General features: G+C 37.6%; 2 protein-coding genes across 3 annotated transcripts in view; one reads left to right on the top strand and one right to left on the bottom strand.

The window, feature by feature from the left end:
• The window catches only part of LOC109419596 (ABC transporter G family member 20), a 125,590-nt gene extending 116,162 nt beyond the window's left edge, over positions 1-9,428 (top strand). For both annotated transcript variants that reach the window (XM_029856499.2, XM_062846002.1), the window contains 6 exons: positions 4,363-4,597; positions 4,759-5,123; positions 5,184-5,272; positions 7,997-8,173; positions 8,374-8,460; positions 8,521-9,428. In XM_029856499.2, coding sequence (XP_029712359.1) covers positions 4,363-4,597; positions 4,759-5,123; positions 5,184-5,272; positions 7,997-8,173; positions 8,374-8,460; positions 8,521-8,732 — 1,165 coding nt within the window. In that variant the 3' untranslated portion in view covers positions 8,733-9,428. The remainder of the gene's footprint in view (positions 1-4,362; positions 4,598-4,758; positions 5,124-5,183; positions 5,273-7,996; positions 8,174-8,373; positions 8,461-8,520) is intronic.
• Positions 9,429-9,869: 441 nt separating this feature from the next.
• On the bottom strand, positions 9,870-10,595 carry LOC109623020 (piercer of microtubule wall 2 protein). Its single transcript, XM_020077481.3, has 3 exons — positions 10,300-10,595; positions 10,125-10,233; positions 9,870-10,043 (listed from the first exon to the last, which is right to left on the bottom strand). The coding sequence occupies exons 1-3, from the start codon at positions 10,562-10,564 to the stop codon at positions 9,935-9,937; spliced, it is 483 nt and encodes a 160-aa protein (XP_019933040.2). The 5' UTR covers positions 10,565-10,595; the 3' UTR covers positions 9,870-9,934.
• Positions 10,596-15,317: the final 4,722 nt, after the last annotated feature.

The following is a 15,317-nucleotide window of genomic DNA, read 5'->3' as shown; positions in this document are numbered from 1 at the left end:
AGAGTAAATGAAAGTATCATCAATTCCTTTAACAGCAGTTGTCCCACCATACAATCGTCTTCTACTAGAGACGTGCCATGGTGGAACTTTAAACTGGATCGCCTAAGAAAATTTTCTCGTAAAATGTTCAATAGAGCGAAACAAACGGGAGATTGGACTCAGTATAGGAAAGCCCTGACTGAGTACAACAACGAAATTCGAAAATCTAAAAGAAAATCTTGGGTGCTGACATGTGAAAACATAAACAGTACTCCTGTAGTTGCTAGACTACAAAAAAACGCTTGCAAAAGATCATGCAAATGAATTGGGAAATCTGAAGCGTGACGATGGAGCTTTTACCAAAACTCCTCGTGAAACTTTGGATTTAATGATGGAAACCCATTTTCCAGGTTCGGTTCTAAGTGTGGATTCCAATGATACTATATCTCTGGAAGGTGAAGGATGTCCTAGTATAAACTCAATGGAGTCAAATAGTACAGTAAACTCCGCCTCAGATTTAGCTGATGAAATCTTCACGAAGGCCAGAGTGGAAAATGCGATAAGATCTTTTCAGCCTTTTAAATCTGCAGGAGTTGATGGGATATTTCCAGCACTGATTCAAAACGGAGAAACGGTGTTGGTTCCATCACTAATTGAGATGTTCAAGGCTAGTTTGAGATTGAATTTCGTTCCATCAAAATGGAGACTTGTAAAAGTTATCTTTATCCCGAAAAAGGGGAAACGATATAAAACGCATCCGAAAGCATATAGACCAATTCAAGCATAATTTTTCAAATCGACGTATCTAACTTTTTCACTGAGCTGAGTAAATTCATGGTCAATGTTGACGACCATTTCACTAAAATAGTTTTTTATAAAAAGACTTTTCATAAGTTTTTTCGTGCTTAACATCACCAGGGATATAGCACGTACTAGGTAAGATACAAAACCTACTCATTCCATAACATTTACACAATGAATTTTGATAAAAATACACATACACCGGGTTGGTTAGAGATACGTCATGCCAGATACGTCGCTTTTGTATGGTGCCAGTTTGGTGTATCTGTTACTTTTGATTTTGGCTAGATACGTCGTTTGGTTTTCTCATATATCAAAACGGTGTACCTATCAGTAAAGTTGTAAACATCAAAATAGTTAGATACGTCGTTTCGTTTGCTTAGTTAAACAAATTAAGCAATAAATCATCAAACAGTGATGTGGATTCTTCAATTTGCTTTATGAATCATGCATGCAGCAGTTAACCCGGATTTGTTTACATTCTCGAGTTACGTCGGATTGAAAAGTTATGCTTGAATTAGTCTTTCTTCAGTTTTGTTGAAGACTATGGAAAAGGTTTTGAAGGATTTTATCAATTCTTCTTACATAAAAGAGCATCCCCTGTCTGACTTCCAGTTTGCTTATCAATCTGGTAAGTCAACGGTTACGGCACTTCACTCGCTAGTAACAAAGGTGGAAAAAACGTTTTCAGCAAAAGAAATAGCTCTATGCGCCTTTTTAGATATAGAAGGAGCATTTGATAATGCCTCCTATTCATCTATGAAGTGTGCCATGGAGAATAAAAACTTCGACCAATGTATCATACATTGGATTCATACTGTGCTTGCAAAAAGAGAAATCACTTCTGAGCTGGGAAGTTCTTCTATAACAGTAAGGGCAACAAAGGGTTGCCCTCAAGGAGGAGTCCTCTCACCACTAATGTGGTCCTTAGTTGTAGACGATCTTCTAAGAAGCTTGAAGGAAAGAGGTTTCGAAGTTGTGGGCTTTGCAGACGATATAGTCATAATAGTGAGAGGAAAGTATGACGAAACTGTTTCGGAGAGAATGCAAAGGGCCCTAAACTATATACATTCATGGTGTATTAAGGAGGGCCTTAGCATCAACCCGTCAAAAGTCGTAATTGTCCCTTTCACTAGGAGAAGGAAGATCAACCTAAAAGCTTTTCGGCTTGGAGGGATACAAATTCATCCTAGTGATCGAGTCAAGTACTTAGGTTTGATTCTGGATGCCAAACTGAACTGGAATGCTCAAATTGAGTCCGTGATCGGTAAGGCAACAAGTGCGTTCTGGTTATGCTCCAAAACTATTGGCAGGAAGTGGGGCTTGAAACCAAAAATGATAATGTGGATTTATACAGCCATAATCCGCCCAAAAGTGACGTATGCTTCGTTTGTCTGGTGGCCAAAAACAAAAGAGGCTACCACGCAATCAAAGCTTGCGAAAATTCAACGTCTTGCGTCCATTGCTGTTACAGGAGCGATGCGTAGCACTCCATCAAAAGCTTTAGATGCGATTCTCAATCTGCTACCTTTGCACGAGTACGTGCAATTAGAAGCAGAAGAGGAATTGCTGAGACTTGAACGAGTTGAAAAGTTTATGCCAGGTGATCTTGTAGGTCACCTGAGCATTTCACAATACTTCCAAAATAGGCCAGTAATGAAAATGATTAAAGACTGGATGAAACCTGTGGAGAACCATGATGTTCCTTACAAGTTGCACGAAACAACTCGTGCAGATTGGGAAGTCGGAGGTCCCACTGTTCGTCAAGGATCAATCAAATTCTATACAGATGGCTCAAAAGTTGGAATAAAAACGGGAGCAGGAATCTACGGCCCTGGAATACAAACATCAGTGGCGATGGGACACTATCCTACGGTGTTTCAAGCAGAGATTCTTGCTATTTTGAAATGCGCAAATATCTGCCTTGAGAGAAAATACAGATATGCAAATATTTGTATTTTCTCAGATAGTCAAGCTGCACTAAAAGCATTGTGCGCTTACAAATGTACTTCAAAGCTTGTCTGGGAATGCATTCTTTCACTGCGCAGGCTGTGCCAAGGGAACTCAGTAAACTTATACTGGGTTCCAGGTCACTGCGGCATTGAAGGGAATGAAACGGCAGACGAGCTTGCTAAAAGTGGTTCCAATTTACAATTTGTTGGTCCAGAACCATTCTGCGGAATATCAAACTGTACAATTAAAATGGATCTGAAATGCTGGGCTGAGCAGAGGGTGATATCCAATTGGATGGATGTCAAAAATTGCAATCAGTCAAAACGATTTATAACACCAAATGCTTATAAAACCAAAAAGCTCTTAGAGCTCAACAAGAGAGCTCTATGTACATACACTGGCCTAGTAACTGGACACTGTCCGAGCAGGTATCACTTGAAAAATATTGGCCAGATTCAGAGTGATATCTGTCGTTTCTGTAATACGGAACGTGAAACCTCGGAACATCTGCTTTGCAGTTGTGGTGCTTTATACATGCGCAGGCAAAGATTTCTAAATAGTGGTTGCTTGCAACCCAGTGAGATCTGGTCTGCAGAACCTGGGAAGGTCTTGGGGTTTATTAATTCCATTGCACCTGACTGGGAGACGACGCGTCGTGGCAGAAGCTAATTACTTGACACATGGTAATTAGCTGGCTAGATGCGAATATCAAAACGGGACATGCCACAAAAGTTCAGCTTATTGGACGCAGTGGCTTAAATTCCCCAACAGGGGAGGAAAAAAAAATGCGCACTTTTATCACACTTTTTAGGCGTACCAAAAAAAGTGTGATAGTCCAATTTGGGATGTAGTCTGCAATATACGTTGCATAACTTATAAGCGTAAAATGATAGATTGACAGGTTTTTTTTTAACGCGTGTCTGATACTAGGGAAGGCTATATAAACTCTCAAAGCCATCACGTGCCAAGATTAGACTTTAAAATCATTGTCCGTAATTCATTGTTATGTCTGTTGTTCCTAAGTCAATCCGTTTGCTCTCTTTTACTTTACTTGGCTATAAAGGGCTTCAGAAAGTCACGGGATAGAGCTCTCTTATGCTTGTTATAATTGAAATATTGATTAAAAATTAAAATGTTAAAAATTTTCAGCTGTGGGTAAAAAAACTCGACATGGATGTTTATGGTTGGGGAGAGTCATATGTGTATGAGAAAATCGTATGTGTATCAATCACATGGTATTTTCGCAAGTCAAAATGTTCTACACGCTCAATGAGCTCTGCGTCACTTTAGAGACATATGTACATATACGTTAGGATTCCTGGTTTTGTAGTTATCTATTCGCAGGTAGACACTTAACGTTGACGATAATGGCTGACTTAAAGTTATAAACATTGACTGGCGACTGACATCGCATGTTTGCACAAAACCAATCTGTAAGCCATCTTTTGAACTATGTAACTATTTTCCTGATTTGAACAACACTTCTTCACCTTTAAGTAGTTCATCATATGAACTTCATCGGAACCGGCTTTCATCATTGTCATCTCAACCTCGACAACATAGAATCTGCCATATCCGATGAAAATTTACACGCACACTTATCTTCCTTTCTGCCAATTATTCTTGCAGTGGAATGGTATTTCTGTTCCTTTACCCCATATTTCAGTTGGTAAGTTTTTACATAGCAATAGGTGGAGATCCGAAGGACCTTCGGTTAGGCGTCGTGAACGACGAGGTGAACAATATACAGGAATGCTTCAACAGGTCGCTTATCACTACATTCTATCACGATGAGTATGACTGCGATTTGCACAAAATCTCCTGTCGGTTTCTGGACCAGCTGAATCGGAGCGTTGCGATACAGGTTTGGATACGAATATTGTGTATTTCCTGCGAAGCTCAAAGCATGCGCGAAGCAGCGCAAAGATCATACTCGCAGCTATGAAGCATGCTTCAAGTATTTTGCTTGCCAAATCAAACCATATAACAGTGGATTTATCAAACTAACTGTGACTACTTTTTCAGGAACATTACAAGTCGTTTGACGATGCTTACAAAGCAGCCAAAACGGGGAAAATATGGGGATTCATTTATTTTTCGGACAACTTTACCGAATCGCTCCAAGACGTGAGGGATAACGTGCGGGATGCCAACGAAGGATCCTTCCATACATCGGAAATAAAGGTCTATTTGGACAAGTCGGACCAGCAGGTGACATTCTTTCTCGAGAAAAAGCTCATAGAAACGTACAAGGAATTCGCTGAAGGAGTAATGTCGGACTGCCACCTACCGAAGCAGTTAGCAAACATCCCAATAACATTTGAGGACCCTATTTATGGATCATTCAAGGATGAATTTACTGACTTTATGGCTCCAGGAGTTGTCATGACGTAAGTATCTTTTAGCTTTCGCTAGAAATTTAAAGGTCCACATTGACACCATCTTTCCAGAATGATCTTCTTTCTGGCTACGCTCATCACGGCAACGATATTTATCACCGACCGGCTCGAAGGTGTCTGGGATAGAACGTTAGTTGCAGGTGAGTAAGACATACATAAAACCTGATTTCACGTGTTCGACGTACATTTGGAGTGGTTTTCTAACGACTATGCATTACAGGTCGGACTCGATTAGGGGAATCGGGCTCTCTTGAAGAAAAATGCAAATAATGCAAAACAAACTATACTTAAACGACTATTGTAAATAGTCACTAAATAGTATGAGGCATACTTACTCCTGCAAAACTTTAATATCAAACATATTTAAAATATTATTATTTTTTAAATGATATTTTAATTCTGCAAGACAAACGAAAAAATGGGATGTACAGGGAATGGCCAAAATGTTTGGGATTGGCAACTTTTTTTCTCCCACAAAAAAAAATCAACATGCTGTAACTTTTCATAGAGTGCATCAAAAAATCTCAAATTTTGACTGTTTGTCAACCTATTATATGTGCATCATTGGTACAAATTTGGGCTCGTTTGATTAATGTTTCGCAAAGTAAGAACCGTTGGGGTAAAACACTATTTTTTAGACAACTCATTTTTGAGCTGTCATATCTCGGAGACCAGTAAACCGAATTGAATGAAATTTTGAACGTAAACTAACAATATGTATATGCTTCACAAACGATTAAAACATAGGTACTTTTTAAACGTAGAAAAAAGTTATCATGGATTGACACTTTTTGGATTTTTCTCGAAAAAATGTAATTTTTTTACATCATTGTCAATTAATTTTAGTGTTGATATCCAAAGATTTTCCACTTCTGTTCTCAAGTTATCTCTAATCAGAAATATTAGAGCCTATTTAGATTGAAGAAAGAACACTTTTAGTATTTTTTGAGTGGTATTGTAAATTTGACTTATTTTCCTCTATATGGGTAAAAATTTCAACCCGGTATAACTTAATTCGCCGTATAATAATATTACATTTTATTACGTCGTATTAAGTATCAATATATTGTTGATAAACGTTAAAATTTTTATTCAATTCGGTTCACTGGTTTCCGAGATATGACAGTTCAAAAATGAGTTGTCTAAAAAATAGTGTTTTACCCGAACGGTTCTAACTTTGCGATACATTAATCAATCGAGCCCAAATTTGTACCAATGATGCACATATAATAGGTTGACAAACAGTCAAAATTTGAGATTTTTTGATGCACTCTATGAAAAGTTACAGCTTGTTGAATTTTTTTGTGGGAGAAAAAAAGTTGCCTATCCCAAACATTTTGGCCATCCCCTGTAGGCTCGTGCTCCCGGTTGACCATTAACTCTTTGCATCCGAAGGGGATATATGACTCCGGCGTTAAAACCGAGCATAACAAACGTGATGGAGACCAGCGAGGTTGCGGCCACAGTGGCGAAACAATCCGGCTCCAAAGGGTTAATGCGTCTCAATAATGGCATTACCCTTCTCGGCTGCTGTTGCTTCCTTGTATACAAAGTATACAAGGTATACCACTCTTTAATTCTACCGGGTTCCATACAGTATACACTAACATTTTCAACGTTCTTCTCATCCATCAAAGTCTTTGAGCTGTTCACTACTGGTTCAACTGATCGTTGAAGTATCGTCTACGTTGATTCTCCTCAGGGACCATTCGTAAACCACGTAGATGTTTTCGGTGAAGGGAACCCGAGCAGAACGGCATACCTTACAAATACCATGCGAAGAGCAACATGTGCTCTAATACCTAAAATTGCTATTGCTGCGTTGTTCTATGAAATGTTATGAGACCATCACAATAACAGTTGAAGGTATTTGTGCAGAGTTTGATATTGATGTAGTATTAAATTTTGTTGGTTTAGCAGTGAAAATAGCCGAAGAACAATATTTGCTATTATATCATGAAACATTTAATAACAAGAAATGTTATTAGTTTGTTATTCAATAACTTTGGGATAACAAATACAGCACTTGAAATTTTAGGTATGCATTTATTATTGAAATAACAAAACTTGTTATTTTCTAGGTGTTATTTATACAAAATTTTGGAATTCGTTTTTGTTATTTTGCCTCTTATTACCACCTAATGAAAGGCATATCAAGGTATGGTAATATTTAAGATAAATACCATGATATGTTATTCTCTTGTTATTTTCTTCTGCTCGGGAAGGGGGTCCAGCAAACGTGTACGCTTCATGCGAATTCTCAAATTTTTGCATGGAAAAAAATCTACGAGAGGGCCAAGGTGGTCTGAGTTGATCTAAATTCGGTCTACGTGGTTTATGAGCGACTCCTTATCCACTAATCCAGCATGCTGGATTTTGAAACGCAACGATCGCTGAGTTTTTATGTTTACCACAGTTGAAGTCGATGTTTAGTCCTCTGAAGACCCTCACATAAATGGCATCCGAAAAATAACAGATAGTTCACCACACCAGACCATGTCCCATATTGGTTGCAAATTTCGCCATTTTGGTGTTATGCATAGCAGTTGCTTCTGATATTTTACCGTCTTGTTAGTTTTATCAAATATAATAAATTACTTAAAAATCTTTGGTTATATCAAAACATGAGTAAAACACGTTCATGGTTTTGATTTACACGTTTCGAAATATTATGGAAAATGCTCACACGCTGAATCCAAATAGGTTATCAAAGAGTTATCTCAAGCTTAGTTTCATGAATTATGTTTGAACCTAACGGGCCAAATTTGTACATTAGCAGTAAGTCAGGGGTTTATTTTTTAACCATTTCTTCAATTTTCTTTCCCGGCGACAATTACAATCACCACACCACTAATAACGGAAAGGTATCACGGCTCTCGAGTTGTTGTTGGCGCATATAATTACGCAAACGTCGATTATGCTGTTGCAGTGTGTGGAAATCATTCTCCTCGCAACGTTCATATTTGACGCACAGAACCAAGGAAGCAACATCACTGTGGTCGGGCTTCTGATGCTGCTAGGCTTCGCTGGAATGCTATATGGTAAGTACATGTATCAACTGGCAATCTGAGTTTCCCTCACGACATGGTAATTCAGCTTTACCGCTGGGCTGAGGTGTTTAAATGAATTCCTCAGTGTAACTTTTAGCGTTACCTACTCAATTACGTAGTCAGCAGCGCACTTGACAAAATTCCGTTCTTCCAAGAAACGAATCAATAATAAACACCGTTTTCCTTCTTAGGGTTGCTAATATCCATATTTTGCGATGCACATTCTACGGCGAACTTCATGGCAACCGGAAGTTTCTATCCCATGATTATTATGTGCGGTAAGTTAAAGCATGGTTGGCTCTCAGCCTATGGTTTTCAATTTACGTATCACTTTCTAGGAATTTTGTGGCCACTGGAAGGTATGCCCCAATATCTACAGTACTTGGCGTACTGCTTCCCCTTTACGGTGCCTTCAATGGCGGTGCGAAACGTGCTTTCCAAAGGATGGAGTATCACAAACTCTCAAGTCTACATGGGTTACGGTGCGGTTGGTGTCTGGATAATTAGCCTTTTGCTACTATGTTTAATCGGTCTGAAGATAAAGAAATAGTAACATCTTTAAAAGTTGTCCGCTCAATGAATAGCAGATTAGTTTAATTTCTGTATTGGTAAGCTCTGTATATATGAATTATTAGCTGTTATCCGATTGGTTGTTCAATCGAGAGAAGCTACGAAACGGATGATTAGATTCGCTTACCAGAAAATTTTATGAAGCTCAATTAGGCTTAGAGTGGTTTTAGTGCGCTAAATAAGAAATCCAAAAGTACCACAACCTTTTCCCATCTCTCTGAAGTTTGGTGTAGCAAGGCAATTTCTGCTGTCGCCTTTGTGATAGCATCTACGTAAGGTATACCCGAAAGTCTGTTATTTATAATTCCAAAATTGTCTAGATATTATTTTACAATAAAGCATGAATGTGAAAACTGGCTTTGTAATGAGACGAGAGTAATTTATTTTGTGTCATTCATTTCTTACCAACAGAGCAGCTAAACACATAATGAAGGTAAACAATAATATCAGTAGAATAAGTAGCATAGAAACCTGTGTAATTATGGCACAAAGCGATGTCATGACATCTTTGACATACTACTTGTGGTCATTAAATTGCATTCAAGAAAATATATGCAAGGGATTATATGGGAAAGATTTTTAAATAAATATCACCTGGTCAACAAAAACAAAAAAGAACTAACATCATTTTCACTAGAATGCCCGATTGTTTGTGTAAAATAAATGTTGTTTTTTTTATAATCTGTGAGATGATTTTTCAACAAAACATCCGAAAATCCATGGGATTTCGTTCGATTCACAAATAGTGTAAGTAAAGCTTATCTGTAAAATAAAATTTGTGTAAGCACTGAGAAAGCATTGCAAACGCGTATTGCATGTCGAATTTAAGAACTTCGACCTTTTTCGCATTTCGATAACTGAAGTGAAGTGATCCCATTCGATCGCTACCATACATATGATCTCTGATATGAACTTTGTAGTGCTTTGATACACATGCCAAACTTAGAAAACTGGAACGGCTCCAAAAATGAGTAAATTGCACTTCCAGCACTTGCGCTAGACTGAATGCTGGGCGCTCCACTAGCCCAAATGTATAAAACATCGCAAATCTTTGCTGTGAATTTTCTTTTTTTCCTGATGATAATATTGAAAACGCTTTTTCTTAAGCACACAGAAATACGTTTATTTGAATAAGAGTTTATGGTCCATGAAATATGCGATGCAAATAATTAATTATCAAAATCAATAGAAGTCGCAATACGGTCGATCCATAGCTGTATTCAAAGAGAAATTGCGGAACATTCCACACTGGTGAAGATGACCGGTGAATTTGTGTGATTTTGGAAAGTACCTGTACGCCACGAGTTAGCATAAAAAAAAGATGCAATTTTAGTTATCAAACGCGTTCGGAATGCAGTGATTGTTTACTTACTTGTGAGGAACAGTATGCGGACAAGGAGGGTAAAATCCGTAATCAGAGTTCGATGTACGATAGATCGGATTGTTATTATCCTTCTGACTCCCGTAGCCCTTGAACAGATCTACAATAATGAAAGATATAAATAAATGATAGTTCATCTATTTTACCAAGCAATTATCCAACTTACACGGACTGTCAAAACGTTTGGGCGTGCTCAGATCTTTGTAAATGTCCGACTGAGTGATTTCATGCTGGCTAATTTTCTGATTTTCACTATCCATCTCCCACCACATCGAAGGTTTTGTCCCGGCGGAGCTCCAAGAGACACCGTGTGATTCTCGTGCGCCAAGCGTGTTTCTGAATTCGATTTCTAGATCGGACTGAGGATAGAAAAGTTTGGAATGTTCCCCGGCACCTGCGTTGGCAGTGGTTTGCAGTTTAGATACAAACATCAAATTCCATGAAATCCATGGCAACAGAAGGTTGCTATGGCATGCAGGCAAGCTAATGGCGGTTAATCACGCGGTTAATGATTCTTCGAGGGTTGAGGACATGGTTGAAGATGAAAATAGGAATGCGAATCAAGGCAGAATGGGCTGGGAATCCTTATAGTTTTGTCAATAATTGGGTTATTTTAGATTTGCTATAATTAGTATCATTTATTTTTTGCTTTTAATCAAAGGGTTCGTAAACTGGTTCTTCCATAGTATGTCTGTATCGAAATTCAACTGATTCTTTTATTCTTGCTTTTTTACACGGGTCGTTTTGGACGATAAATTTCAGTAAATTTTTAGCCTATTCATTTGATTTTTTTTTGTATACAGCTAGTACCGACAAAGTCTCCCTGTGCACAAATTGTCATGTGAAATGGTTCTTAATTGGCTGTTCTATAGTAAAAAACGACCCGTGCTATAAAAAAAATCGGGTGTATCCTTGGGAGAACCAGCATATCTGCTATCCTAACTTTACCAAACATCGTATCTAACAAAATCCACGAACGGAGAAAATCGAAGGGGAAGTTCGCTGTTACCATAGCAACTCATTTTCAAAAACTTGAAGAATCCGAGTATTTTTTCACAAATCATCCCCAAAGGTGAGTAATATAAGTAGGTAGTCCTTAACGAAATTCAGTGCCTCATGTTTGTTTACATGTTACATACGGTGTTTGGTAAAGTTGTCGTCGACGATGATGCCCCCCAGTTTGACAGGTGTGGTAACATGATTTTTCAAGTTGATAACACATAATTGATGATGATTAACCTGGGCTTGTTAGGGGAATATCTGTAAATAAAAGAAAATCGGGTTAAGTACGGTTCCTTTGAATTCCACTAAGAATTTGCATCCTTTGACAGATACGTATTTCGACCTCAACTGTAAGGTCGTCTTCAGTGTCTTGTACTTGACTCGATCTCGGTGCAGAACTCGATTTTTACAGCACTCGTCGTACTTATCCAACTCGGCAAGCCTCGTTGGATAAGGGTACAACTCGTGCTGTAAAAATCTTCATTCTGCACCTTGTTGCGTAAACTACTATTTCTCTCTTCTTTGCCTTCGCCATAGGCCCGTTAGGGATAACTTCGAGGGAGGGGGCGTATCTGAGTTCTCCCTATTGGTAAGCGTTCCCCCAGCTACCACCTTAAGTTGACCTCTGTCCCCTGGAAGCTTGGGTCCTGGCTAGTGCTCTGTGCTAGTACTATAGACTACACGTTGGACTCAAGCTCCCCGATTCCCTCTCAGGTTGTCTTTTTATCAAGTTCTACAAACTGGCCCGGATCCCGGCTACCCAGAAACCTATCTTAAAGTCAACTTAAAGTTTGTATGGGATCGATTTGTTGATCGTCGGATTTTGTACCTACTGGGTGGAGCTGACAAGCAGTTGCCAAAAGGTGATATGTATTGAAAAATCTCTTTGGAATTGATTTTAGTTATCAAAATAAAGTAGGTACAATAAAAATCTGAAGAAATCAGAGTGACTTCGAAAAAGGTACATCAATATCAATCAACAATCAGCATTTATTTTTCAAAATATAAAAACCCAATTCATCACAAACTGATTTCGTCGAGCCTGTGATTGACGGATTTGGAGATATTGTATTACCCACAAAATAAAAGGTTTGCGTGTTAAATATTCACTAAAACATTAATCATACGATACACAACTTGAAAAAAAAATATAACTCCAAGAATTTTCCCAGGCCCTTCATATTCTACCGCCACCCTGGTTACGCTTGTTCGAATTCGAACACATCCAAGACACCTGTAAAGGGAAACGTCCATAAATTTCGTCACGCTTTGACGATGTGAATTGTGACAACCCATATACATTTTTTATGGATCTCATACAAAGGCGTAACATAGAAGAGGTGCATATTTGCGTGACGTAATTTACAGTCATTCTCAACTATCAATTTGACAGGGAAAATGACAACGCCGTTGATATACATAATAAAACCGAAGGCATGCGCAATGCATCCGGATAGAAGGACAAGCCTACAAGTGGCTATCAATGAAAATATTATCATCACGGAGCAGTTGGGTATATGCCAATGACTCGAGAATAAAACTACGAATATTACTCTACAAACGAATCAAATAAGTTGTCGAAAATTGTTCGTAAGCAAGGTTTTGTGAAGCCTACGACAAATTAGTAGGATGTTCCCCAGAGATAATCAAACTGGCTAAAATCTCATGTATGACCATTGAATGGTTATACATTTTTTAATGTAGTTCGAAATATGTAAATCGTGTTCAGATAGAGTGAGTCAACGTTGCATGGGATAGTTAAATTTCATCATATCAACTTCGAACAAAGTAGGGGAACGGAACCCATCTTCAGCAAAGTATTTACTCTGGTTTTCGTCATATCAAAGAAAAAACTTATAATCGCTATTTGTTTTATTTTTGTTTTTATTTATTTTTTGTTGGGAGTGAGCATGAATGGAAACTTTTGGTTTTTTGAGGGTATTAACGTTGAACCATTCGTCATTGAAATCATCGTCATCATCAAACATTTGAAAGCAGCGTTCAAATCAAAACTTTTTGCAACGAAAATAGATTCACTGTGTTCCACATAAGGAATAGAAAGCAGTGAATACATTTTCGTGGCCATTGTTTTGATTTATAGTGAAAAAACTGCTTTTCTATTTCCGAAAAATGATGACGGATGCTTGAGCCTTAAGTTTTTTCATAATCGGAATCTGCGCCCAAATATAGTCGAAATTAAAAATTTTGTCATTTGTGGTGCCCGAGAACTATTTTCAAAATGCATCGTAGTTTGAATGAGGATTTTTTTTTGTTCAAGGTCAATTTTCATTGTATCGATTAAACTGTCTATCCACGGATATTAATACTGTTTTGTTTATTTAGGTATCACAACAAAGGAATTGGAACACAATTATATCACGTTATACTTAAAAAATGAGCCCTCTTGATTAGGCTATAGAAAATAGCAAAAATTTATTCACTAAGTATAGAATTTTAAGCAACAATTGTCTGTTGTTTGGAATAGGATGAAGATAGGAGCTGCGTATGAAGAAAGGTATTCATACCCAATATTCAGTTCCCTTTAGCGACCAAAACAATTTTGCCAAATTTTGAGTACGAATAATAATCGGAGATATTACTGTACTGGGGTACTGGGGTCAAATATTTGTCTACAATGAAACTTATGCTCAGACACAACTCAGACATCTTGTCGAGTCGGTCGAATTTTCATTAGTGTCAAATAAATGTTGTTTCTTGAGCTCTTTCCTTGTGTGCATTGCTAACTTACGCAACAACTAATTTATGAATGCATTTGTTGTGGTTGTCAAGAGAATTATAAAATAAACCATAAAAGAGTGAGCAGTGTGTTGACAACATGTCAAAAGCTTCACTATGTAATTTTAGGTGGCAAAAACTAACTTTAACTATGAATATGGATCATATGTATCAGTTACATAATTTGGCATTGATTCATAATTCGTAGATCGAGAAAAAAAATTTAACGCAATTTTCATACCGTAAAAGATGATTAACATCTTTTAAATATATAATACAATAGTTTTTGACATACTTTGGCGAACATAGTGAAATGTCTTTCATCATCGATTTGAGCGCCATCATTTAAAAAATAGCGAAAACCACATACACTAAATTCTGTTTTTACGCGATTGATGCGTTCGCGCAAAAAAAGATCGTGTAAAAAAGTTCGCGTAACTTCGAGAAATCGCGCAAAAAAAATCCAAAGAAAAATTTTTTTACGCGATTTGTTCTCCGCAAATGACCAAAATCGCGTAAAAAAAAGTCGCGTAACTTCGAGAAAATCGCGTAAAAAAAGTCGTGCAAAAAAAAAAATCGCGTAAAAAAAGTCGTGTAAAAAAAGAATTCAGTGTATGGGTTTATTGCAAGATTGATACGGTAATTGCATCACACAAATTACGGTTGAAATGGTTACAACGAAGAGATGTTACATTTATTATCGATCGCTCTTTTTCCTTTGCAAGTCGCTACCTGCCATATTGAAATTTTAAACTATTTCCCAGCGATAAGAAACCGAGAATAGGAAAATTCAACAAAATAATACCTACTTTAAGAATTTGATGCTTAACACGGCAAGGTAATATGTTTCCATATCCAAATAGACCATTTTCTAATCAAATCGATGATAAACATGTGATTTCGTTATCACGCAAAGCAACGCAACGCAAATTGATGGAAAACATGTGATTTCACTTTTTTCCGAATTTTTATTTTCAATGAAAAACTGCACTATTTGGGAGGCGCGTTTATTTCCGCGACGTTTACGAAGAAGACATCTGTTTTTTTTTACCTTTCGTCGTACGGAGGAATTTATACTGGATGTCAAAGTTGTTTGAACAAAAATGAACAACGTGCTGAGTTTATTGCTTACTTAGGGTGCTATTACACTCTTTGTCCAGACGCCAAATATTTGTCCACTTTTGACAGATAAATTTTGGCAGGTTGTTTGACTCTGTGTGTCCCTATTATTCGTTTTTCGTGAGTGACAAATATTTTTGTTTGCCAGGTACACCTAGGTCAAAATTTAACTGTCAAAAGTGGTCAAATATTTGGCATTGGTCAAAGAGTGTCATACTAGCTTTATTGTTACTCGCAATGTTGCTTTGAAAACCTCAATAAATGTGTGCCACTTGGCCGGAAGGCATTCTTATAGCAGTTGTCAGAAGGCTGTGATGGAATAGTTGG

Source organism: Aedes albopictus, chromosome 1, assembly GCF_035046485.1.
Source record: "Aedes albopictus strain Foshan chromosome 1, AalbF5, whole genome shotgun sequence".
In the NCBI taxonomy this organism is placed as follows: domain Eukaryota; kingdom Metazoa; phylum Arthropoda; class Insecta; order Diptera; family Culicidae; genus Aedes; species Aedes albopictus.
Note: the sequence above shows the minus strand (reverse complement) of the source record. Positions and strands in the feature narration are given on the sequence as shown.

Excerpts from the sequence above, each read along its gene's own strand:
- LOC109623020 (XM_020077481.3), bottom strand. The coding sequence starts at position 10,564 with ATGTTTGTATCTAAACTGCAAACCACTGCCAACGCAGGTGCCGGGGAA. Across the intron at positions 10,234-10,299 it reads CAAACGTTTTGACAGTCCGT|ATCTGTTCAAGGGCTACGGG; the intron begins GTAAGTTGGATA and ends TCATTATTGTAG. Across the intron at positions 10,044-10,124 it reads CCGCATACTGTTCCTCACAA|GTACTTTCCAAAATCACACA; the intron begins GTAAGTAAACAA and ends CGTGGCGTACAG.